Source organism: Astatotilapia calliptera, chromosome 2, assembly GCF_900246225.1.
Source record: "Astatotilapia calliptera chromosome 2, fAstCal1.2, whole genome shotgun sequence".
NCBI classification, from domain to species: Eukaryota; Metazoa; Chordata; class Actinopteri; order Cichliformes; family Cichlidae; genus Astatotilapia; species Astatotilapia calliptera.
The window spans coordinates 7,963,998-7,991,376 of record NC_039303.1 but is presented as its reverse complement, the minus strand read 5'-3'; the positions used below and the strand labels follow the sequence as shown (position 1 = coordinate 7,991,376).

The 27,379-nt window shown below is 39.5% G+C and overlaps 1 protein-coding gene across 1 annotated transcript; it reads right to left on the bottom strand.

The window, feature by feature from the left end:
- Positions 1-1,509: 1,509 nt before the first annotated feature.
- LOC113031378 (adenosine deaminase domain-containing protein 1-like) lies at positions 1,510-23,187 on the bottom strand. The gene is made up of 14 exons (XM_026183395.1): positions 23,088-23,187; positions 22,848-22,938; positions 20,594-20,767; positions 20,293-20,433; positions 19,575-19,745; positions 19,205-19,282; positions 15,559-15,684; positions 14,235-14,358; positions 11,165-11,335; positions 8,214-8,289; positions 7,964-8,120; positions 6,426-6,660; positions 1,893-2,025; positions 1,510-1,661 (listed from the first exon to the last, which is right to left on the bottom strand). The coding sequence occupies exons 1-14, from the start codon at positions 23,112-23,114 to the stop codon at positions 1,548-1,550; spliced, it is 1,818 nt and encodes a 605-aa protein (XP_026039180.1). The 5' UTR covers positions 23,115-23,187; the 3' UTR covers positions 1,510-1,547.
- Between the last annotated feature and the right edge of the window lie 4,192 nt (positions 23,188-27,379).

Genomic DNA, 27,379 nt, shown 5'->3' with positions numbered 1-27,379 from the left:
GTAGGTATGGTGTTCTTGGGATGCAACTCAGTATTCTTCTTCCTCCAAACACGACGAGTTGAGTTTATACCAAAAAGTTCTACTTTGGTTTCATCTGACCACATGATCATGTATCATCCATGTGCTCTCTGGCAAACTTCAGACGGGCCTGGACATGCACTGGCTTCAGCAGCGGAACACGTCTGGCACTGCGGGATTTGATTCCCTGCCGTTGTAGTGTGTTACTGATGGTGACCTTTGTTACTTTGGTCCCAGCTCTCTGCAGGTCATTCACCAGGTCCCCCCGTGTGGTTCTGGGATCTTTGCTCACCGTTCTCATGATCATTTTGACCCCACGGGATGAGATCTTGCGTGGAGCCCCAGATCGAGGGAGATTATCAGTGGTCTTGTATGTCTTCCATTTTCTGATGATTGCTCCCACAGTTGATTTTTTCACACCAAGCTGCTTGCCTATTGTAGATTCACTCTTCCCAGTCTGGTGCAGGTCTACAATACTTTTCCTGGTGTCCTTCGAAAGCTCTTTGGTCTTGGCCATGGCGGAGTTTGGAGTCTGACTGTTTGAGGCTGTGGACAGGTGTCTTTTATACAGATGATGAGTTCAAAAAGGTGCCATTCATACAGGTAACGAGTGGGGGACAGAAAAGCTTCTTACAGAAGACGTTACAGGTCTGTGAGAGCCAGAGGTTTTCCTTGTTTGAGGTGACCAAATACTTATTTTCCACCCTAATTTACGAATAAATTCTTTACAAATCCTACCATGCGGATTCATGGATTTTTTTTTCCACATTCTGTCTCTCACAGTTGAAGTGTACCTCTGGTGCAAATCCCTGACCTCTGTCATTTTAAGTGGGGGAACTTGCACAATCGGTGGCTGACTAAATACTTTTTTGCCCCACTGTATGTGTGTATGCATGTGTGAGAATGTGCATGTCTGTATGCATGTGAGTGCGTTTGTGTGAACTCCTGCCGACAAAAGGGTCCTAAAAGCAGGAAGCTTACTAAACAAGAAAAGAGAACCTTCACATAGGATGTCCCATAATAAAACACTACAGCCTCCCCCACCGTTCAACAGTCTGGGGAGGGGGTGAGAAACAAAGGAATGTCTTTGATCATGCTGCTTGAACTAAGACTTACAAATGTAAGTAACAATTTGACTCCAACAGAAAATTCACCATAAAAAATACAAGTGGCAAAAAAAATAGATATGAGCTTTGGCTGACATACTTTTATTTTTTTCTGTCCTAAGCTCTATGGCCATTTCCATCACAAAAGATACAGTATATGAACCAGTGAAAATGTTAATAAAGAAAGAATGTACTTAATATACAGTACATGTATTAACTGAAAGAAGCAAAACTAAAGACCAGTTGTGGTGCAATATTCTATGTTGGGTGCTTTCAAATTATTTTCTACAAATCTTTAAACGTATTTTGAAAAAACAAATTCTGAAACCAACATGCAGCAAGTGGTGCAAATGAAAAGTAGGCTGAACGTTTTGAACACAACTGATTATTGATCAACATTCTTCTTTAATGTTGTAACATTATTCACATGCTGAAGTTATCACTAACCAAGACCTTGTCTTGCCAGGAACCAAAGCCCTTCTGCAACAGGTACGCCCGCAGCACATTCTTGGCTTCCTGGTATGGCTTTGCCATCATCTTCAGTGACCCAAAAAATATATAGTATGAATAACAGCTTGGGGTTCTTTTTAAAACAACAACTCAGCAAGTCAGGAAACGGTCATTTAAAAAAAGCAGAAAATACAATAAGCTTGTGTGGTGGTTATTTTAACGTGTTTAACAGCATTTGCTTTCTATTGGATCAGTGTACAGCAGTTTACATTGCTAAAATAAAGTTTCAGATTACACAGAAGAAGGTGCTGAGTTTACCTTGGCTTCTCTGTAGGTACTTGTGGCCAGCAGGTCCGTCCTCTGAGCCTCTTTGGCCACCAACCTGAAGCGGTGCATCATCGCTGCTTTGCACAGACGGCTTGCTAGGGCAGATCCACTCTTAAAGGGAGAGCTAAACACCAAATAAATAAATGAGTCTGAAACTCTAGTTATGATGTTCTAATACAGCCCGAGTTGAGTCAAAAAAGGATACTGCCTATAGTTCTCAATATATCTGGTAACATGTTAATTACATTTCCAAGTGGTCTAGTAAAAACCTTACAATAATCTGATCTTTCAATTAGTCATTTCTCGTATATTATTTAGGGTATACACCACCAGTCAAATGTTTGGACACACATTCTCATTTAATGGTTTTTCTTTATTTTCATGACTATTTACATTGTAGATTCTCACTGAAGGCATTAAAACTACATATGAACACATGGAATTATGTAAAACAAAAAAAGCATAAAATAACTCAAAACATCCATCCATCCATTTTCTTCTGCTTATCCGGGGCCGGGTCTCAGGGGCAGCAGGCCAAGCAGAGAAGCCCAGACCTCCCTCTCCCCAGCCACCTCCTCCAGCTTATCTGGGGGAACACCAAAGTGTTCCCAGGCCAGCCGAGAGATATAATCTCTCCGGCGTGTCCTGGGTCTGCCCTGGGGCCTCCTCCCGGTGGGACATGCCCAGAAAACCTCGCCCAGGGGGCATCCTTGTCAGATGCCCAAACCACCTCAACTGGCTCCTTTCGATGTGGCGGAGCAATGGCTTTACTCTGAGCCCCTCCCAAATGGCCGAATCACCCTCTCTCTCTTTTTTTTCCCCTTCTGAATTGTACTGATTTTATTGAACAATTAAAAACACAACATTGCAGCTTCAAAAAACTAGGACATTAAATCATAGACATTAATTAAAAGATGTGTATATGTGTGGTGTATTTTATCTATGCACATGAATGTTTCTACGTTAATTATACACAATTATAATACACTTCTCCCCTCATGCTTATTTAGTAATTGTGTTTGCATTCATACTGTTTCCAAGCACAATAGATGGTGTTTTCTGGGATTTTTGCCTCTCCTGCAGTAAAGCCACAGTTCCCAGAGGGGTATCGCTGCTGCTCATCTTCTTCAGCAACGCCTCTACCTCCAGCTTTTTCATCCTCCTCTCGGTCTTCATTTTTCCAGACCCCTTTCCGTTGAATAGATGGAGAGCTGCCTAAAAGCTTCTTTTGGAGTGAGTTTCCGCCCAGACTCCTCCACGTACTCAATCTTGACGTCAGGCTTGCAGCCATCCTCCTTGAAGTCTTGCATGAAACCTCTGTATTCTTCTCTGCGGCTGTACTTGTCATCAAAGCCCATCTTGTCCTCAATGCACTAGTCACCATTGGGCAGGGCACCCTTTGGTGCTTTGACACGTGCTACTTTCTGCACTTGAGTGTCCAACAAACCCTTATTTTTGCACAGCAACAGTGCAGCAACGAGGCCAGAGTTGACGATGGGCTCCTCGTCCAAAATGGTGGCACAGGCTGTGGCAAAATCTGGTTGATTTTGCTCGTGATCCAGGTTAACTCCATCCAACATTCTCATCCATATCAAGAGTCTTAACCTCCAGCATCATCTTTTTCCTCCTCCTGTTCAAAGTCCATAATGTCTTCCTGGTCCTCTGTTGCCTGACAGTCCGCATGTTGGGATATCACCCAGGATTCTGCAAAACTCTGAGGTAGCATTAAAAAAAAAAAAAAAAAAAGTTGTTCCTCTTGTCAGGATGGTCTTCGTTGTAATTTTTAACAAGGTTCTTAACCTGCTCTGCCACTTTCTCCCCAGAGTCTTTCAGGAGCTGCATTTGCTTCAGCTTCCTCTGCTTCTGCAGTTCCTGCTCTGCCTCATCCTCCTCAATTACAGCATGCTCAGGAGGGGTAAATTCCTCATTGTCGCTTATGTCCATTTCTGTCATCCTGATGTCGCCAGACAGCAGGTGGATTTCATGCGTCACCACCTTCTCCTCCTTCTTTACTTCTTGGTCTTCATCATTCTCCTGTTTGAGGCCTCGGCCACGTGTCCTGGAGCCAAAGTCAGAGCTGCAGGTGTCATTGAGGTGAAAGTCATCTGCAATGGATTTCTTCTCCTTCTTCCAGGTCTTCTTCACTCTATGATTTGTCTTTTTAAAGCCCACCATTTCCTGTGGTGTGTAGTACTCCGAGGTGATAGAAAGTGCAGGCATTTCCAAGGACTGGGTTCTCACCCTATCTCTAAGGGAGAGGCCAGCCATCCTTGGGAGGAAACCCATTTCCGCCGCTTGTAGTCGCGATGTCGTTCTTTCGGTCACTACCCACAGCTCGTGACCATAGGTGAGGGTAGAGGCGTAGATCGACCGGTAAATTGAGAGCTTTGCTTTTACGCTCAGCTCTCTCTTCACCACAACAGACCGGTATAGCGCCGCATCAATGCAGCCACTGCACCAATCCATCTGTCGATCTCCCGCTCCCTTTTCCCATCACTCGTGAACAAGACCCCGAGGTACTTAAACTCCTCCATTTGGGGCAGTCTCGTCCCTGACCCGGAGTGGGCACTCCACCTTTTTCCGGCTGAGGACCGTGGCCTCAGATTTGGAGGTGGTGATTCTCATTCCCACTGCTTCACACTCGGCTGCGAAGCGTTCCAAGGCGAACTGGAGGCCATCACCTGATGAAGCCAACAGGACCACATCATCTGTGAAAAGCAGAGATGAGATCCTGAGACCACCAAAGTGAAAGCCTTCCGCCACTTGGCTACGCCTAGAAATTCTGTCCATAAAAATTATGAACAGAATCATTGACAAAGGGCAGCCCTGGCGGAGCCCATCACCCACCAGGAATGAGTCCAACTTATTGCCGGCTATGCAGAACAAGCTCTTGTAATGGTCGTATAAGGACTGAATGGCCCGTAGCAATGACACCCCATACTCCCGGAGCACCCCCCACAGGACCACCTGAGGGACACTGTCGAATGCCTTCTCCAAGTCCACAAAACACATGTAGACTCAAAACATGTTTTATATTTTAGATTCTTCAAAATAGCCATCCTTTGCTTTGATTACTGCTTTGCACACTCTTGGCATTCTCTTGATGAGCTTCATGAGGTAGTCAACTAAAATGGCTTTTCAATAGTCTTGAAGGAGTTCCCAGAGGTCACAAGAACTTGTTGGGCATTTTTGCCTTCACTCTGTGGTCCATCTGATGCCAAACCATCTCGATTGAGTTTAGGTCAGGTGACTATGGAGGCCAGGCCATCTGGTGCAGCACTCCATCACTCTCCTTCTTGGTCAAATAGCTCTTACACAGCCTGGCGGTGTGTTTGGAGTCATTTTCCTGTTGAAAAATAAATTATGATACAACTAGTGTGACTTCAATTTTGAATAAATCCCCAACAGTGTCACTAGCAAAGCACCCCCACACATTGACACCTGTTCCAGCATGCTCCGCAGTGGGAACCATGCATTTGGAAACCATCCGTTCACCTTTTCTGCGTCGCACAAAGACACAGCGGTTGGACCCAAAGATCTCAAATTTGGGCTCATCAGACCAAAGCACAGATTTCACTGGTCCATGCGTTTCTTGGCCCAAACATATCTGTTATTACTTTTTCTTAGTAATGGTTTCTTAGCAGCATTTTTACTACAAAGACCTGATTCGTGCAGTCTCCTCTGAACAGTTGATGTAGAGATGTGTCTGATACTGGCATTTATCTGGGCTCTCATCTGAGGTGCTGTGGTTTCTGAGGCTGGTGACGCGGATGAATTTATCCACAGCAGCAGAGGTGACTCTTGGTCTTCCTTTCCTGGGACAGTCCTCATGTTAGCTAGTTTCATCATAGCACTTGATGGTTTTTGCAGCTGCACTTGGGGACACATTCAAAGTTTTTGCAATTTTCCAGACTGACTAACCTTCAGTTCTTAAAGTAATGATGGATTGTATGGGCTCAAATTGTGGTCATAAATATGTTGTACCTGTAAATCAAATGCGTATTTAGCTGATTGGTTCTTGCCATAATATGAAATTATAACAGTTATCAAATAGGGCTGTTCACTTTGTACCAACCTGACTTCTGCCCAACACAACTGATGGTCCCAAACCCATTAAGACGGCAAGAAATTACACAAATTAATCCTGAAGCGAAAACTATTTCAGGTGACCACATCATGAAGCTCACTAACAGGCCAAGGGTTTGCAGCACTGTCAACAAAGCAAAGGGTGGCTACTTTCAGTAATCTAAAATATCACATATACTCAGAGTTATTCATGATTTCTTTCTTTGCTACACAATTCCATATATCTTGTTTTCTATATTTGATGTCTATATCTACAATCTAGAAAGTAGCATAAATAGAGAAAAACCATTAAATGAGAAGGTGTGTCCAAACTTTTCACTGGTAGCGTATTATTTTAAGATGCTTCATTTTAAAAGTATAACTAAAATAAAGCATATAAAAATAAGTATCAAACCCCAAAACCTCAATTCTCCCAACTTCCTATACAGTGATTCTTACTCCTCTATGGTCTTGCCCTCCAGACCATCCACAACCTCCAGGGAGCTGTCTCCCTCGCTCCAGTTGATACCGTAGGTCAGCTGGTTACCGCCTGCATGACTGGAAGCCGCAGATGGCACCAGGCTAATGTGAGGCCTCATCATGCAATAGAACATGGGCAGCTTGGAGGTGATGCCCTCTACACGCTGGCTGACAGACATCTCCATGCCACGAATTTCACTACAGTCAGAGTCACCTGCAAGGTTGATTTAAAGTTACAAGACACAGAATCATATGTAGTTTCCTTCAGTTAGTGGTATCATTTTTTTATGACTAATCTTGCTGCAATCTGCAATTGTGAAGGTGTTTGACTTTGTTTGCTGCAAATATAGAGTATAACTCATTTTGGAGTTTCCCCATCCCTTACAGACTGAATCAATGTGGTCAAAGTCATTATGATTATGAAAAAGGAGAGGAAGGAAGAAAATTATTACTTTACCTTTGTAAAAATAACTTGGAAACTTGAGGATACACTACTGTGACATAGTGATACATTGTCAAAAGGACAACTTGGGGAATTTGTCAACTGTTTTTCACCTGCCTAAAAGCAGGTGCATACATTGATCTTATGTAGGGTTACACAAAGTTACAGAAGGAATTGTATGAGTATGAAATGTAGAGCCATCAGTTTGTTTCTTTGCCACATACAGTGGAACCCCGACTTACGAATACCCGGTTTCACGAAAAATTCAAGCTACAAAGGCACTGAATGGCAATATTTCTGCCTGTGTTACGGCAAAATGCCAGAGTAACGAAATCCGCTGGCTCTGATTGGCTGAGCCTACAATGCCCACAATGCCTTCTGAATCGTGTGACAACCCCTTGGCTTCTGTACTTGAGCTTCGCTGTTCCACTTGAACGACGTATTGTTGTTCTAGTTAGCAATTAGCCTATCGTTCAGCATCGCCTCACTCAAAACGCGCAATGGGTGCTTCGACTTAGGAAAATTTTCGACTTACGAAAGACCCTCAGGAACGAATTAATTTCGTAAGTCGGGGTTCCACTGTACTTTTAAATGACAGCAGGTACTACACTAAGATCTGTCTTGGAAAAACAATTTGTCCTATCTTTTTATGATGTGAAGTACACCCTAATAGAGTCCTCCCAGCCCTGAAATGAAATGAATCTTTAAGATGCTTGCTCTATTCCATTTTAAATTGGGACTGTGTGAGAGACTAGTGCTTTGTAAAAACTTTGTGAAATGACAAAAGCACAAGAACTGTGTTCATATCACTATTAACGGCACAAATGAAGACGTCTAGCATTCACCCACACTGTCTAACCCAGTGCCAACGTGGAGTGATTCTACTGGTGTATTTGGACTTGGTGGTGATGCACTTTTGCATAATGATAAAAAATAAATAAATAAAAATAAGAAAAAAACAAAACAAAAAAAAACAGGGTCTCTCATTTGCTACCACCTCATATTTTGGAAAAGGTAACAAATACAGGGTGATTCCCAACTACCCTTAAGGAGCATGACTGATTTTATTACTTGCCTATGAGGATGCTGTGGACATAGATGGGCTCGATAAAGTGGCTAAGCAAGGCTCCCTGGTATCCAAGGACCTGCCACTGAGTGATCTTGTCTGTTGTGGACATGCTGACAACTTTGGAGTTAGACTGATCAAGGAGTGATGAGAAAACCGAGAACACCTTTAAAAGAAAGTACACCTTTATACTTATGCATCAACACAGGTACAGGTGAATCATTTAGGTGTTCAGCAGATAAAAGAAATTAAACAACACCTTGCCCTCCACAGACAGGTGTAGGCTGATCTCGTTGTTAACTTGCCATGCTGACATGGAGAGTGGGTTCAGGCGCCTGCAAATTAAGCAGAAAGGTGAGAAAAATATTTCTGACCTTGAATAATATCTTTAGAGATATTATTTAGAGATATATCTTTCAAGATGTTATTCAAACTTCTATAACCCGAACTGTTTAAACTGAAGTTCTAATTAATTTAACTCTTAACCAACATCACTCACAGATAGCTGACATCAGGTTCTTCATGGACCACGTTTCAGCCGCATTCCAAAAACCAATGCAAGCTGCACTCACACACTCTGGTATTATCTTGGGTGCCTTTTGTTATGCTAACCTATGCTTCCTAGTGTCCTCTCTTGTGACTTAATGACATCCGTTTATCTCACAAGTAACTAATATCCAGTCTTTAAGTCTGACGTCATTAGCCCTGTGTGGGCCCAAACTTCGCTGCAGGTCCCTAAGTCACACGATCACTGCGGCATCACAGAGTTAAAAACTGTCTAAATCCTTTCATCTGTAATAAAATGATCAGCGTTGCTGCTCTACCAGGTGTAACAATTACATTTAACATCCAGGCATCCATGAAAACCAAATTTATGAAATTTAACGGAGTTAGCAGGACGTTAGCTTGCTAGATTCCATCTAAATATAATATACCATGTTCTCACTGAGGGATTTCCGAATCAAATTAAGATGTACAGCTCTGCTATCATTTCCGACATAAATGAAGACAGGAAAGTAGACAGCAGTGACGTTTGTAGGGTTATATAATGATGTGCTACGTGATCGCTAGCGACACAGCTATGTTAGCATAATATAAACAGTGAAGCTGAAGGATGAATGCCAAATTTTTTCCACTCCATAAAAGTTAACGTGATGGTTGCTGAAGGTTCGGGACAAATGCAGTCACATGGCAGGATGCTGACCACACCGAACAGACCGAACTTCAGTCGGGAGAACAACTGAGATAATCCATCCATAATACAAGGTTAGTTATTAATATACTGCTGCATGGGCTGGTCTGTAGTTACATCGTAAGGTTTTAAAAAGTGAGCTTTAAAATGATTAGCGGTAATAAAAACAGAGAGGCCGACAGTGATCGGTGACTGTTTTTAGGGGCTTGTTGAGATCAAAAAGAACAAGATACAAAGCATGAAAACGTAAAAAACACAAAAGCCTTATTAAACGTGGAGTAGTTTGGGCACGGAAGCAGGATTCATCACGTCATCACTTAAAGACTGGATTGTTTAAAACTGATTTATCAGTATATGGTATGATATCAAGGTATGTCAGCTTCACATTTCTCTCTTTTATAATTTTGCCAGTGTAAACTAAGAAGCAAGAATTAGAGTGAGTGAGGAAAGTGAGCAGACATGTTACCATAATGAAAAGCACCCCCGAAATTTGCTTTGCTCATCTTTGTTTTGCGTTTTGGTGGGTGGAGAGGCATAAATATGTGGGAGGTTCAATCAAATGTGGTAACACGAAGTGAGTTTCAGGTATTTTAGTGGAAAATGTGTGTTAGACTTTGAGCTAAGCATACATGTCTCAGAGCTGTACTGCTTTTGCTGCATCAATCTGCTGCCAACTGCACTGTCAATAGCACAAATTGATAAAAAACTGGGATTTGATCATCATCCAACCTCATACAGATACATGTTAATGTGCTTTAACTAGAAACACTCAGTCAACTATTAAAGTTCATGCCTTTTTTTTTTTAGCATTTTCTGCTCAGCACTGTTGAAGAAATAGATCCAAGTCTTGTTTTCTGACAGTTTACCGGGATGGTGCATGTGCATAAAGATTCTGGTATTCGGGGAGTTTAACAACCCAGAACCACATACATTTATGAAAAAGCACAATAGGATAGTAGGGGAGTACAATCAGTGGGGATATGTTAACAGCGAGCGCACTACCCACTAACATTTGTCTCCATTCATCCACATTAAACAAAAACAAATAGTAATACATCAAGAAGCAATAAATGTGGGGTGACAAGAGCAAAAACTTGATTGATGTGACGTGATTGGGTTTTTTTTTTTTTTACCTCTTAAAATAATTTTCACCTGTGGACTGATCAAAATGTATTATTACTCTATAACCATTTAAGACAGAGGTGTCCAACTCTAGGCCTCAAGAGAGGGTGTCCTGGAGTTTTTAAAATGTGTCCTTGATCCAACACAGCTGATTTAAATGGCTAAATTACCTCCTCAACATGTCTTGAAGTTCTCCAGGGGCCTGGTAATGAAATAATCATTGATTCAGGTGTGTTGACCCAGCATAATATCTAAAATCCGCAGAACACCAGTCCCTAAGGCCTGGAGTTGGACACTTCTGATTTAAGATTTATGAAAATAAGTTCTTGCCTGTGAGTTTTCAGAAATGGTTCATGTGAACAGATTCTTATCTACATCATCAAAATAATGTTATATATAATAAACTTTATTTTTTTAGTCACGTTTCAAAACTAAACTCTGCCTCCTAAGTATAACAAATCTTTTAGTATGAGATTTCCATACAGCCATTAGACTTGGGCCGTATATGTTCCTCTTTCAGTTCATTAAATCACTGCTATTATCAGGACCAGGTCAAATATGACATAACTGCAGCCTCTGGCTGGAAAAGCACTGCACCTGACACAGTGTTAATTATGTATTGGTATTTTTCCTATATTAAACTGAGTATGAGTAAACTGCTAAACTGAGTGAGATGAGTAAGCCAATATTAAAAAGGTCATTATTATGCCAGAGCCTGTGTAAACCATTTCAGGTTCATGCTATGTGTTTCAGTCATTACTACAAAGATGGGTAAGAAGCAAAAAAAATCTGCTAAAATGTAGGTAACATATTTTTGTTCACCTGTTTTCAAAAGCGAGAGAGAAGAGGCGTTAAAGGAAATGAACTTCTGTGGGGTTAAGCTGATAAGCACTTACAGTTTGGAAGGGATCTGCGCAGCACCCTTTGGCAGTTGGTTGACATAGAGGTGAAGAGTTATACCACTCTTCAGGCTGAGGAAGCTGCTGCTGCTGCTTTGCTGGAAGATTGACTTCTGAGTGAGATTTGCATTTTTGCTGAAAAACATCAACAGGTGCCGGTACAGGAACCTGCCAACAAGGAGATATTACTTATTCTGTGCAAAGTGGCCATAGATCTATGTAGTAACATTTTTTAAAAGTGAAAATCTGCAATATCACTAAATCTTGAAGTTAAAGCTACTATACTGACCCATTTGAGCATAATGTGAGGTTTGCTGCAGTTAGCTTACTTTAAGGTCTCCAAAAGACAAAGAAATACACAAGCAACATGTTTGCCCGCAGACCTCAAAACATTGCTTTCAGAGATCTCTTAACATTTAAACAGGAAATAAAGCCAGCCATTGTCAGACACATTTGCACATAAGCTCTTTATACATGATAGTCATTAATCTCTATATATTCAGACATGATAACGATTTCAAATTAAAAGTCTGCTAGAATTTTAGTGGACAAAACATATTAACTGAAAACATTTGCAATCAGCCTATATCAAAGTAGGTCAGGACACACAAATGAAACCTTAAAAAAGGGAATGATTATATTTGATTGTATTAATGAACATGATTAACCCTTTAAGACCTACCATAGAACCAAGTCTGCCAGAGCTTATCGTTATATTTTACATGCTGCAGTCCCATTTCTGGGAGCATTTCAATTGCTATACATCAATACAACCATTATAGCCCACATTTTAATAATATGTATGCATTAAGTCCATAGCAACTACATAAATTACAAAAAAGTGCAATACACTACAAAAAAATCGAAAATTGTTTTGTTTTTTTGTGTCTTTTTACATATATTTCTAGTTAGAGAAATTTAAGATTTATCCCTCAAAACTGTAAGCACAAAATAGTTTCCAACAAGAGGAAATTTATTTTGAGTGTCTGAGTGTCTTCATAGTTTTATTTTTGAGATACACCGATTTTTTATATACTGCAGGAAAAATGAAAATAAATATTATAATGCAAATTTGCAAAAAAAAACCAAAAAAAAAACCCCCAGCATGTGCACCAAAATAAACTATTTCCAGCAGTGCAATTTGAGTTCTAAGCATCACAGAAACTATTCAGAAAAGCATGAAGTCAAACATGACTTATAAAAACACCAGTATAGGCTTATAAGGCCCCGAAGGTAAAAAATAAAATTTTCTGCGAAAATGACGTCACTTCCGGTTTCGGGCAAGTAGTGGCGGCCATGTGATAGTTCGCCCTGACGTCTATTCCAACATAGGAAGTGTTATGAACAGCTGATCGGATCGGCAAAGCCTGTTTCTGGAGCTTGTTGCTGCAAGTGCTTTTTATGCAATTTTTGCAAAGCTGCATGTGGAAGGAAACCGTGACTTAGGACAAGCTGATGGCATAAGATGTAAGTACAACTCCTCCGGTTTCATATGCAAAAAAAATTATTGTGCTAGCTTACGTGGTTCCGGTTCTATAGTGCTTTAAAACTAGTTACGCAAAACAGAGCGTGCCCACTCTGACCAGCTTTAAAGGGTTAATGACCTTCCATGAATCGCTACTTTATCGTGGTGGAGCAAAGTCCCAGGGATCCCAGGGGCTATGTTATCTTACCTATCAGCGGGTCTCCCATGGCAAATCCTGGGTGAGGGATTAGACAAAGAGTGATTCAAAAAACCCCAGGAGGAGAAGACCCAGGGAAGAGTTCACTCAGGGTTACAGATCTGGGGAGGGTGCCAGAGGGTGAGCGACTGGTGGCTGGGCCTTAGACCATGGGGCCGGGTCGGGTGCAGCCTGAAAAAGGGACATGGGCCCCCCTCCTGTAGGCCCACCACTTGCAGGAGGCGCTGTAGGGGTGGATGTCCAAAACTAGCGACCAGGACATGGAAATTAGCGTTCTCCGAAGGGTGACTGGCCTCTCCCTTAGAGAGAGGAGTTCAGCCATCCAGGAGGGGCTCAGAGTAGAGCCGCTACTCCTCCACATCAAAAGGAGCCAGTTGAAGAAGTTAAATTGGCTCCAAGGAATGCTTGGTGTTACCCCAGACAAGAATGAGGAGGTGGGTGTGGAGGAGGTGGTCTGGGCTTCTCTGCTTAGGCTGCAGCCCGTGACCTGGCTTCAGCTAATTAGAAGAAGACTGATGTATGGATGGATGTATTAACGAACATCATCTACAATCTACACGCACATTGTAAGTTGGGGACCAAAAGTATACTCTGGATTTGCTGGTTGAACAGTATAAGCTAGTGTAAAGCACACTTTTGGGCTTTTTTTTTTTTTAATAAAGTTAGTTTTTTATTAAACAGCAAAAAAGTGGTAAAGACAAGTGAAGTGAGCTAAGAGATTAGCTCTGGTATTATTGACTTGCATCTGTGTCTAAATAACCATCATTGATAAATAGGAAAATGGTAAATGGACTGGTTCTTATATAGCACTTTTCTACTCTGAGCCCTCAAAGTGCTTTATACATTACGACATTTTAAGAACACGAGAGTTAAGTGTACATGTATCCACTTAAACTGCTGTGTTGTACTGAGGTTAGAATGAATCATCTTTGGTTTAGTATGTTCCATTAGACAAACAATTACCGTTAGAGGTCTATTTATATCTACAAAAACCACAAGGTAAATGAAAAATATTTTTAACCAGAGTCTATAGCTGTAAAATATTAGATTTAGATAAACAGTGTGCAAAATATTTATTGGAGTAAAACAATCGATTACCACTGTTGAGAAAATGTTACAAATTATGATATTGATATTGTTGACATCACTCAGCCACGACATAATATCACAAGTAATTAGTGATTATATTATATTTTATTACATTGCAATGCATATAATATAACATTACAACATATAACTAATGGGTATTTTAAAAATCAGGTTTCAAATTTGCATGGGAAAAAAAATACTGCTTTCATTTTTCCATCATGGTATAAAGTGGAGAAAACCATTTGCTATAACGTGACATGACACATAAAAAAATATGGGTCATGGTTGCAACAAACCTCATAAGAGATCTTCTTGCTGTGACAACTGCGTGTGAATCATGCACAATCCTCCCGTTCGATGAGATACTCTCTTTTGTATTAAAATTACCAGTCCCAAGAGCAACCACTTCATATCCATTGGCTAGAGAAAGACAAAAGTGTGAGGAGAGGTAAATACAACATATTTACCTGATAGCCACTCAACATATCATTCTATAACATTTATATAACTCATGTCTGTTTCAGTTTCCTTAACAAAAGTATTGTTGTTCTATCTATAGCTACAGTTTTTTATCCATGAGAGAATTTTGTGCGACTCACCATTAAATAAGGAATTAAATTTTTAAAAAAGTACTCCAGGCCTGCCAAAAACAGCTCACTGAGCAGGTTTTTCCTTTCCTATTGATTGTTAAAGTTCAGCTGGATTTTGAGGTATGCTTTGGGTTACTGCTGTGTTATAAAAACAGTCATTGGCTGTCACACAGCACTAAGGCATAACATGACATGACCAGACCTATACCAATCAGCTGAAAATTCCAGTTTGGTGGGGAGAGTAAAGACAGCAGCATTAATTGAAGCAAACACTGCATTTTTTTTTCTTCACGCATACAGCTGTTATTTTCTGTGTATCTTATCTGCATATAGTACCTGTTTCCAAAGGACTCTGACAGAAGATGTCTCTTTGCTTACTTTACACACTGGAATTCTTTCAAAATATATTTTGGCTTTTACTCTGTCATCTTAAAGAAGAAATTCCAAGCTGGATGATTTTGATAACTTCCGTGCTCTTAAAGACCTCGGTCTGAGGAGCTTGAGATAATTAAGAATTTATCAGTACCTGATAAATGCTACCAGCTGACAGCTGTTCAAAAGTTAAATGAACAATATTTGTCTTCCCACTAAAGAAAAAAAAACAAACAAAACATTTCCGTACAATAAACTACATGCTTTATCTCCCATCCCTGTACAGATTCTTCAGTCAATACAGTTTTTGTCTAACCTGTCAAGTTCTTTTTTCTCTAGGACGATGTCAGGAAGTGTCTTTGGCTCTAACATTTGTACGCTATACAGTAAATCAAAGCTATTGTATTTCAATGAATTGTTTTTGTGCAAAATCCAGCACTTAAAACTACACTATACTAAAAGTAATGTTGTACAATAATCTTAGAAATTAGATAACAGCAGTTGCTTATAGGACTAATTTACACTGCAAGGAATTAAAAACAAAACAAAACTGTTGTCACTATATTCAAGATGAAGATTTAAATCAAGCATTCTAAAATCTTTTTTCCACTAACAGACTGGTTACCATCTATCGTTCTTACTTTGAGGTCTCACTTACAAGTCTGAAGAAGGAATGCTGCTGTGGTGACTGCACATCCGGAGAACTCTGGGTGACTATTCATCAGTTTCGTGAGCTGATCCCTGACAGCATGTGGAATCTGCAGATTGACAAATGGCTTCCTTTCTGTACAACAGGTGAGATAAAGAAAACGACAGGTTTTCAACTTATTCATTTGTCAGTTCATTGTCTTTCCACGTGTCAGTGCAAACAACAGCCATCTCAAGGCTCTTCACATTTTAACATATACAGTGGGGCAAAAAAGTATTTAGTCAGCCACCGATTGTGCAAGTTCCCCCACCTAAAATGATGACAGAGGTCAGTAATTTGCACCACAGGTACACTTCAACTGTGAGAGACAGAATGTGAAAAAAAAAAAATCCATGAATCCACATGGTAGGATTTGTAAAGAATTTATTCGTAAATCAGGGTGGAAAATAAGTATTTGGTCAATAACAAAAATACAACTCAATACTTTGTAACATAACCTTTGTTGGCAATAACAGAGGTCAAACGTTTACTATAGGTCTTTACCAGGTTTGCACACACAGTAGCTGGTATTTTGGCCCATTCCTCCATGCAGATCTTCTCGAGAGCAGTGATGTTTTGGGGCTGTCGCCGAGCAACACAGACTTTCAACTCCCGCCACAGATTTTCTATGGGGTTGAGGTCTGGAGACTGGCTAGGCCACTCCAGGACTTTCAAATGCTTCTTACGGAGCCACTCCTTTGTTGCCCGGGCGGTGTGTTTTGGATCATTGTCATGTTGGGAGACCCAGCCTCGTTTCATCTTCAAAGTTCTCACTGATGGAAGGAGGTTTTGGCTCAAAATCTCACGATACATGGCCCCATTCATTCTGTCCTTAACACGGATCAGTCGTCCTGTCCCCTTGGCAGAAAAACAGCCCCATAGCATGATGTTTCCACCCCCATGCTTCACAGTAGGTATGGTGTTCTTGGGATGCAACTCAGTATTCTTCTTCCTCCAAACACGACGAGTTGAGTTTATACCAAAAAGTTCTACTTTGGTTTCATCTGACCACATGACATTCTCCCAATCCTCTGCTGTATCATCCATGTGCTCTCTGGCAAACTTCAGACGGGCCTGGACATGCACTGGCTTCAGCAGCGGAACACGTCTGGCACTGCGGGATTTGATTCCCTGCCGTTGTAGTGTGTTACTGATGGTGACCTTTGTTACTTTGGTCCCAGCTCTCTGCAGGTCATTCACCAGGTCCCCCCGTGTGGTTCTGGGATCTTTGCTCACCATTCTCATGATCATTTTGACCCCACGGGATGAGATCTTGCGTGGAGCCCCAGATCGAGGGAGATTATCAGTGGTCTTGTATGTCTTCCATTTTCTGATGATTGCTCCCACGGTTGAATTTTTCACACCAAGCTGCTTGCCTATTGTAGATTCACTCTTCCCAGTCTGGTGCAGGGCTACAATACTTTTCCTGGTGTCCTTCGAAAGCTCTTTGGTCTTGGCCATGGCGGAGTTTGGAGTCTGAGGCTGTGGACAGGTGTCTTTTATACAGATGATGAGTTCAAAAAGGTGCCATTCATACAGGTAACGAGTGGGGGACAGAAAAGCTTCTTACAGAAGACGTTACAGGTCTGTGAGAGCCAGAGATTTTCCTTGTTTGAGGTGACCAAATACTTATTTTCCACCCTAATTTACGAATAAATTCTTTACAAATCCTACCATGTGAATTCATGGATTTTTTTTCACATTCTGTCTCTCACAGTTGAAGTGTACCTCTGGTGCAAATTACTGACCTCTGTCATCATTTTAAGTGGGGGAACTTGCACAATCGGTGGCTGACTAAATACTTTTTTTGCCCCACTGTAAGCTCTAAAATGTTAGATACTGCCCGAGCAACCACTTGATAACAAAGGGAAGAAAGAATTCCCTTTTAACCGGAAGAGACCTCTAACAGGACACGGCTCAGTAAAGAGCATAAAGTGGCTAAAAATAATAAACAGGACAAAACACAAACTATGAGAGAAAGAAAAAAAGTGCATCACAGGAGGTCCACCAGCAGCCTGAACTTGTAGCAGCTTAATGAATACAAACACAGCATTTTCGAGCCATCATCATATCAGTGAGAGGTTCTCTAACTATAAGATGGACTAGCTTGGTAAGCTGCTTAAAACCCAGAGGGAATAAGTACTTGATGCCTCCTATGGAGATGTAGAGGAACTTTCACTAACATCTGTTTCAGCTCAGCTAAAACAAGGACGGACATAGGAAATCTTCAATAACGCCTGTACCAATTTGTTAGATTTTTACTTAAGTTCATTATTGTATCCAGATTTGTATTCATAAAAACTCTTTTAAAGATACCTTTTCCATTTTTATTTAAATGTACTCAAATTTGTGTGTACATTGTGACTTGTTGAGCTATTTTGCCTTTTCATTTAGTATTTTCTTTGTTGACCTATGATATTTTGTCATTGGTTGTATTTACTACTTTGACACACTAATTTCCCTACTTTGGTAGTTAATTAAAAAGTACAGCTTATCCAATCTCATCTTATGCAAGGCTAGCTCATGGTTGTGTGCCCCTGAGCTAGCCTGACTATTAGCCTCTTCTTTTTCCTGTAGCTTTCTTAAGCTTCTTCTTCTATTTTCAATTTAAATGTACTCCTTTTGTATAATATTTAACTCACTCAGCTATTTGTCTTGTCATATTGCATTCTCTTTATTGACCTACGATATTTTATTTAAGCTATCTTGTCACATGTTGTGTTTACATTTATGGCTGTTGTCAAAGTAATTTCCCTACTTCGTTGATAAATAAGGTAGAGGTTATCTAATCAGATCTTGAGGGATTGTTCAGGGACAGACGTTCCAGTAGTGAGTAGTGTTATCAAAAGGGAAACATGAAGTAATTGTGAAAGTAGACAGTGTGTTTGTCCCCCAAATTGAAACCAAGGACTTGTTCAAAAGGACCTGCTCTCATTACAAAGTATTTAAATAACCAAGATATGACTAGATAAGTAAAATGAATCATATGACTAAATTTGTCTCTGACCTTCAAATTAAACATTGCTGTTGTATTTTAGCAGACAAAATCTATAAGGCAGGAATGATATCGCATAAATGACATGCATGCATCAGCAGTGTACACCCAATCCAGCTCGCCAGTCTATTGCAGGGCTCACACAGAGGCAGAAAACCATACACAAACACAATCACACCCTAAGGCCAATTAAGAATTGCCAGTTAAACTAAGACACACGTCTTTGGACAGTGGGAAGAATCAGGGCACCCAGAGAGAACACCCAAGCATGGGGAGAACATGTAAACTCTACATACAAAGGCCCCAGCTGGCCGGACGACTGCCCTGACTATATCTATACCTATCCTAAGTCATAATGTATATCCCTAACTCTATCCAACATAATCATCCTTAACACTTAGCCAGACCAATGTGATGGCAATGCCAAAGACAAAAAAAAGGTTATTGCACTTTTAAAAAATAAAATGTCAGTGGTCTCAAATCAAATTATGCAACAATAAAATATGGTCTGTGTGCTACGTATACAGATGTGTTCAAAATATTACTGTTAGTGTCATTTACTACAAAATATGCAAACAGAGAGGTAACAAGTCAGTCAAAGAATATAAAATCCAGAATTACCGAGCATGGCTCTATGAGCATGGCTATCAGAAATGGCGGGCTCCTCTTTTACTGGCAAAGGTGCAGGGACATCCAAGGCTAAAGCAGGCAAAGAAGTGAATGAAATGTAAAATGTTTAAATGTGCATTTTTAATGTTGCCAAATTAATTGTCAAAAATCGGTGGTAAGACTGGCTCGAAGAACATTTACAGCCTTACATTTACTTAATGTACAATAAAAATAAATAAATAAATGTAGCAAAAAGCTGTGTTAAATGGTGTATCCAATATTAACAACAACCGCAACAACCAACATCATAAATACTGTAAAAAAGTAACATGTGCATCTCAGAGTCTGCAGAACAAACACTTTATTTTCATCAAATACTAACATGATGCTTCAGGAAGTGCAGATTTCAGACTCTCCAGGGTGGGCTGGAGATCCTGAAAAGCAAGCTCCGCTGCATTCAGACGAGCCTCCTTCTTTGTTACTCCTATACCAGTCTTGTACTGTACTCCATCGATCACAGCGCAAAAGGCAAAATAAAGCCCTGTTGTACTGGCTAATAAAGAAAAAACAGGAAAAAGTCATGAATTTTACTACAATCATACCCCAACATCTGGCTGACATCTTCTCTGTCAGCCACTGTGCATAACAAGAAGTCACAATTTGTGAAGATCCTTCAGTTTGTATCCAGTCTGAAATGACATCAGCCTCTAATGACTTAGCCTCTGGCACAATACCTTAATTTCTTGAACAACAGTTTTTTTCTCTTTCTTTGTATAAAGGGGTAAATAACAAAAGGAAAAAAAATCTAGCATAGACCTGATCTTGTGATTGCATTATAAATAAAAAAATAAACTGCATTATTCTAATGTATTTCCAAGTTCACTTCTTACTTGAAAGACCTTAAAACATTGCTGCTTTTACCTCAAAGATAAAAACAGTAATATATAATGATAGAATACAGCTATGTATTCTATCATTATAAACAACGCCATGTGGCATTGTAAAGCTGTCTGAATAGATTATGTGAAGACGTCTTCATAGATGTTGTTAAAGATTTTAGATCTGTATTTGAATGGCACCAGCATGCTCGGAAGATTTACCTGGGGCTACTGTCTCCTTCATTTCCAGATGGAACTGCAAAGTCTGGGCAAGCTGATGGAGCAAAGATATAGCATTTGTCTCTCCATTCCTGTATCTGGCAATCAGTGTTTTAGGAGAGACTTTTGGTCTTCCATCATGACCTTAGTAGGGAAAACACGAAAAAGCAGATTCAAATTTTAAACCCATATAGATTCTATTTGGAGGCCTGCAACAGAAACCACAACTTAAAGGGGCTGAAACATTGATTATCTGGAGCACTGTGGGAGCTGTATCTGGAGTAGATTAACTTCTCAAACCTACCAGGTTTAAAAGTGCTTTTCACTTGCTGATCAAAACCTATATTCATGTTAGATGGTGATCGGGTTGGTCCTGATGTCGTTGGCAAATTCTTCTTGAGAATTTGTTCAATACAAGTTCCTCTGGAACCCCCAAATGATCCACCAGTTCGATGAATCCTGCCAAATTTCACCAGTTCTGAAAAGAGGAGAACAGCACTGTTTGACTTAAAGCCATGTCTTATCAACCACATTTATCTGAATAAATAAAGTTTAAAGGGTTCCCTTATAGCAGGGGTCTCAAACTCCAGTCCTCGAGGGCTGGTGTCCTGAAACTTTTCCATGTGTCCCTGTTGCAACACACCTGAATAGAATTAGTAGGTCACTAGCAAGACTCTATAGAACTTGACTGCATGCTGAGGTGGTAATTCAGCCACTTGATTCATGTTACAGCATCTCATGAGTGAATGAACATGGTGGAATAAAAATACTTTTAGAAGTACATTTTTCCAAACACTTACATTTACTTAAATTTACTTGAGTAGGGTTTGAGGTTGCCAGATAAGCATGAAGTAAAGTTCTATACCCTTGCTAATGACCTACTAATTTTATTCAGGTGTGTTGTGGTGTTCAGGACACGGGTCCTTGAGGACTGGAGTTTGAGACACCTGCTTTAAAGGTTTGAAATGCAGAAAGTTCCCAGTTTTTAGGCACTTTGCTACCAGCAGCCTGTTACAAAAGCTCACGGTTTGTTTCTTTTTGTTTTGGTTGAAACTATGGACAATTTCAAAGAGCTGACAACAGTTTGACAAACATACAATAGTTTTACACCTACAAGGTGATTTTCAAAGAGCTATTAACTGAAAACTTGGAATGGCAAACTTGACATCTTTTGGCATGAAATGTACTTTCTTCTAGGGAAGAAAAAAAAATGCCCAAAGTACACAAGTGGAGGCCAAAAGTGAACTACAGCAGATGTACAGTATCTGAAAGTCATGTCCCCCCCCCCCCCCCCAAAAAAGAGAGGAAAAAGTCCAGCAAAAACCTGATACCGACTGGAACTGTCAGTAACACAAAACACATCTTATGAAGTGATGAATTCAAATGTAAAATTTTTGGTTCAAATTGTGATTGATCTGATAAAACGTGTTGGAGGCTCTGTCATGGTTTGAGACTGCATCTAAGTCAGTGATGTTGGTGATCTTTTCAAAATGATCAGAATTATGAATGCAGATCAGTTTTTTTAGATTTGGATACACAATCACCAAAGCATCTGATTCACAACGGCTATATTTTTCAGCAAGACAATGATCCCAAACACACTACAAGTACAGCAAAATGATACCTGGATAGGAAAAAAAAAAACCCCACAATAGAACACCCAGAGACATGGATTGGCCTCCCCAGAACCCACGCTTCAACATTACTAAAGCAGTGTGGGAGAGCACAAGAAAGGGCAGCGAACTGACATGACATGAATGACATTTAAGAAACCTGGAGATCTATTTCTTTAGACTACCGAAAATTTTATATATATATATATATATATATATATATATATATATATATGAGAAAGCTTACCAAATACAGTTCAGACTGTCCTGATTTTCAGAATGGTGGTACAAACTATTTGTTGCCTTAAACACTCTAAAGAGATATGTTTGCACATATTTCACTTTAAAAAAAATATAGGGCTTTTTAACTTTATGTATTATGTGTTTTAATTTTTGCTCTTTTGTTTTATCTATTGTTCTTAACTTATTTACTGCACAGCATTTTGGTCCTGTGCTGGCTATTTTAAAGTGCTTTATAAATAAAGTTGGATTGGAAATTTCAATAAATCGCTCCATTCTTTCTCCTTGCAAAATATAACTCAAGTATTTATAGATAGGCCAAGCGTGGGCTAACTGCTAAAATGCAATTTTGCTAATTGCTAACATTATTTTTTTTTCTTTAGAAAATAATTTTAGCGCTTTATCTTTAACAATAGATACAGAAAATTCTTTACGTTCAAAAAGAAAATAGCTTAACGGTTAAGGCCCTTAACTTGAGGGTCACTGTCGCTTTAACATTTGAGATTTAACTAGCTAGCTAGCGTGCTTTAGGTCAGAGTTCTGAACAAAGTCGCTAATCTTTACATCTTCGCTTTAAAACAAACCTAGCCAAGAAAACTCGCTAGGCCCGGTACATTTACCCACCTGATATACTGTGTACATTAAGCTTTGAGTTTTGAATTATATATGTAAATGTGACTACAAAAAGGGGCAAACACGTTTTACCTGTGCTGACAACTTTGGACGTAGTGGTCGCCGTCAACGTGTGAAGTTCTTGCTTGAACGTGGGCGTTGACGGTTGATCAGGTGACACACGCTGTTTGGAAAATGAATGATGACGTTAGCTGTAAGTTTAGGTGCTACGTTTTTGGGAGGTTTAATACACATTGTAACTTAAGATCGATGTTTGAGGTAAAAAAGTGGCACATTATTTATTTAATTTGGAAAATAATTTTACTTTTGTACCCTTTGTACTGGACAGCAAGTGTCCATATTTCAGGAAGCAGAGGGAAGGGGGTGAAGCAGTAAAACTGTGAAAGGTGGAGTCAAACCTGGAGCTGTCAGGAGATGAGGTGGACAAAGGTCAGACATTAGAAACAGGAACTTTCACCTCCCTTTCACCCATAGGGAAATAACTCACTTCCCTATGGGCCTCATCCAACCCATCACCTGACAACACTAAGTATGACTTAGTAAAATCCTGAAATCCTGTCTGTTTCACTGAGCCCTCTGACATATCATCAGTGGTCATGGTTAGTGCCATGGGTGATGTGACCTAACAACACAGGATCAGTTGGCTGTTAGTTGTAATCAGTGGTGCATCACAGACAGACTTAACTATGAGAAGTTATTTGCTAAAATGATGTTTCAGTGTTGTTTAGTGTTGTCCATTTAACTCTTTTATTATTCATGACATAAAAACTATATACATATATGTAAACCATTTAAATATATATATATATACGTGTTAATCAAAAAGGGGCTTCTCCCTCACCTCCCACTGGCCTCCGACATGTTGACAGTTGTGGTATATTTGTATACAGCAGCAGTTTCCTTCTTCCCCCTTTCAGATGCACACTTGCTGATAACAGAGATCACACACCTACTCTCGCTGCCTGCAAACCTTCAAGTATCCTTATTGCGTAAAGACAAAATCACCTTGCGTGTGTCTTGTTGATGATTAAATTAGCGGCATAGGAATTTCCTTACATGTAGCTCACTCAAAATAGTTGCTTTGTTTTATCACCTCACACTGATAATTATAGGTTTTTGTACTGTCTCTTAATTGTTTATCTAAAGAAAAAGCATGGTGTCATACAATGACAAGAAGACACATCAGAGCATTTGGCCTCATCTTCAACAAAAGGAAGTGTATTCAGCAACTGTTGATTAGATTTTAATTTGCTTGTACATTAGTTAAAGTTTAATATCCTTGATTAACAGCCTGCAAGTCAGTAATGGAAATAAGAAAAGTGTTGTCCTGACCTAGTGCCCTGAAGTTCATATCTGAAATAACTATTTCCTATCTACATTTGATTTGAGCCTTTTCTGTGCTATTATATTTTGTTTGAGTCATTCCTATTAGTACTAAAGAATTAAATCGCTACCTCAGGTATGACAAAATTACAGTATATTTATAAATAAGTCGCAATTCGTACAGACGAAAGTATGTACACAGTGTCATTTCCCTTTTTGTTCAGCAGAGTACACTAATACAAGTAGAACAGAGTTTGCTTTCTTTTTCCTTGTAGGGTCAAGGTGATATATATATCCTGAGCATAACATGCTGTGGTTCTGTTAGGGACTACAGCTTATAGCTAAAGGGAAACTGAACTGCTTATCTTAAACAGATGTAGTTTGACATTTATGCTTGCTTGCTTCATTGATTGATATGTATTTCATGTAGGTTCGTATCAATCCACAACTAGCTTCCAGTAAGAACAGCTTACCTGGAAACAGGGCAGGTACATACATTGCTCCATAGTAAGGTGACAAAACCTGCCTGCCAATGTTCAGTAAACACTGAGCTGCTTCTTCTAATTATAACATCTATAGCATGTATCAGGCTGCTGCATATCCATTTGCATATCTTTCTTTGCCCACTTGGTGATCACACCTCAGTGGCAAAGTATAGTAAGTGCAGTGGGTGTAGATGCCTATGGTTGACATTCCTTGTTTGCAGGTAACAGAAATGAAACTTTTGGTATGATAAGGGTCAGTATTAAAGGCTTCTGATGTCAGTATTTTCACTTTTCCCTTTGATGTATAAAGTACCCTCAGCGGGGACATTGATTAGCAATTACGAGAGCATAAAAGTAAAATGGAACAAGCAGCCTACAGGCAACAAGCAGTGAAGGTCCACCACAGGAACAAATATGGTTTGCCACCCCCGCAGACTGTAGGGACAATCTTAAAATTACTTCTCTAATCAGTCACACTTGAAAAGAGAAAGGGTGCAGTCTGAAATGAGTTTGCATGCTCCATCCCCCTGTTCCCATAAGCAACTAAGATAAAGGAAAAGATGAGTCACTCAGGCTTTAACCACAGGTTTTCCTATTAATGAAGCTGGGAGAAGCGGTTGTTTTTGCTTGTTTTTCTCATTTTGGAGACAGATTTCTTCCGATTTACACACATGTTGAAAAGTGCGTATTTAGAAAACAATCACTTTATAGCATCTGCCGTTTCCTAATTCAGTTTAAATACTAAACCTATTTCTAGATTTGTAACAAAGCAACGGGAAGATATTTAAATAAGTAGGTTGAATGGGTCAGGGAAATAGTAACAGCATAAGCTTTTCATGTTTCCCCTGCACTATCCTTGTGCAGTAGAGAAACATGTAAATGATAGAACAAAAATAGTGGGAGAAAAGGTTAAAAAGTAACTGTATCTATTGTGGGACTGTTTGTGAGTGCGGAAAAATCACTACAGCTTCGATCGGGAAATGAAACCATCAACAGTGGAAATATTTGGTGTTATTAATAACTTCATGCACGTCTGCACCCTCTTACCAGTTTGGAAAAGCTAAACCCCAACAGAAAGCCAATAAAGGTGGTGGAATTTCCCCCGCTATGTGAGATTTTCAGGACACCACTACTGCTATCAAGTCTTTATCTTTTTTACATTCAACTTTTGCAAAAGACATAAAAATAAATAAACACCAGATTACAGTAGGGCATTGCGCAAGAAGTCATGACAAACATGATCTGATGTAATTTGTAGGTAGACCACAAACACTTGCACATGCAGGGGGAATATGCAAATCAATCTTTCCATCATTGGGTCTTTATTTTTGCTTCCACCCACATGCAGCGATGATCAGTATCACCAGTAGTTCTTCTAAACTGACCTTTAACACTGTTTGACTGTCTTAGGTCACTATATATATATATATATATATATATATATAATATAATATATATATATAAACTAAACACACACACACACCATACACACACACACACATATATATATATATATATATATATATATATATATATATATATATATATATATATATAAACTAAACACACACACACACATACATACACACACACACATATATATCTATATATATCTATATATATATAGATATATATATATATGTTTTCGTCTCTTGCCCACTGATGCCTTCTTGTTCCAGTAGCCCACTTTTTTCGTGGAGAAGACGGCCGTAGTGATCGATGTAGCGGTTCCGAATGACAGCAATATCAGGAAGAAGGAACACGAGAAGCTGGAGAAATACCAAGGGCTCAGAGAAGAGCTCGAGAGGATGTGGAGGGTGAAGGTAACGGTGGTCCCCGTGGTAATCGGAGCACTAGGTGCGGTGACTCCCAAGCTAGGCGAGTGGCTCCTGCAGATCCCGGGAATAACATCAGAGATCTCTGTCCAGAAGAGCGCAGTCCTGGGAACAGCTAAGATACTGCGCAGGACCCTCAAGCTCCCAGGCCTCTGGTAGAGGACCCGAGCTTGAAGGATAAACTGCCCGCAGTTTATATATATATATATATATATATATATATATATATATATATATATATATATATATATATATATATATATATATATATATATATATATATGCTATGTAGTACAATGTGTCAAATACAGATCTCTGTGTTTAGATTCTGAAAGCAGCCTATCTGCATAGTTCATAGTAAAAACTAGCATTTAACAGTAGAGGGCAGTGTAAGAACGGAGATAAAAACAAAGCATATGTGGCAAGCTGAAGGTTACACAGAAATCATGCTTTCTTGTCCAAAAAGACTTTGTAGTTTAATTTTAGATAAGATAATCATCAATCATTTATCATCCGCTGGGTTTTGGAAAAAAATATCTAGTTATTAGTTAGACAGTAGCAGATGATTCAGGTTTAAACTAGCTCGAGGAGATGATACAAGTTTCTGTTCATTATTGCTTCATTGCAGATAATTAAAGGCAAACTCTGGTAAAATGCGGGAAAAAAACCCATACATTTAGTTAGGGTAGGAGAAAATCAAATGTATTGTGCCCCCCCAAAAATTGAGAAAATATAGTACAGTATGCTTTTTTTAACTTTCAAAAGTGTGTCCGTTATCTATAAGATGTAAATAAATCAATTTAAACATTTATTGCCATTTTCAATGTTAGTTTCGATAACATTATTATATAGACTTGGAAGGTCATACTTTATAAAGAGAAATTGGTAAAAATTTCCAGCACTCAGGTCTTAAATATATGACATAAACACAGGTTCATATCTTTATGTGTATGACATACAC

Coding starts and splice junctions, on each gene's coding strand:
- LOC113031378 (XM_026183395.1), bottom strand. CDS start 23,114: ATGGACACTTGCTGTCCAGTACAAAGG. Junction 14,359..15,558: donor AGCATTCCTTCTTCAGACTT/GTAAGTGAGACC, acceptor GTCTTTCTCTAG/CCAATGGATATGAAGTGGTT. Junction 11,336..14,234: donor GCAAGAAGATCTCTTATGAG/GTTTGTTGCAAC, acceptor CCTTGTTGGCAG/GTTCCTGTACCGGCACCTGT.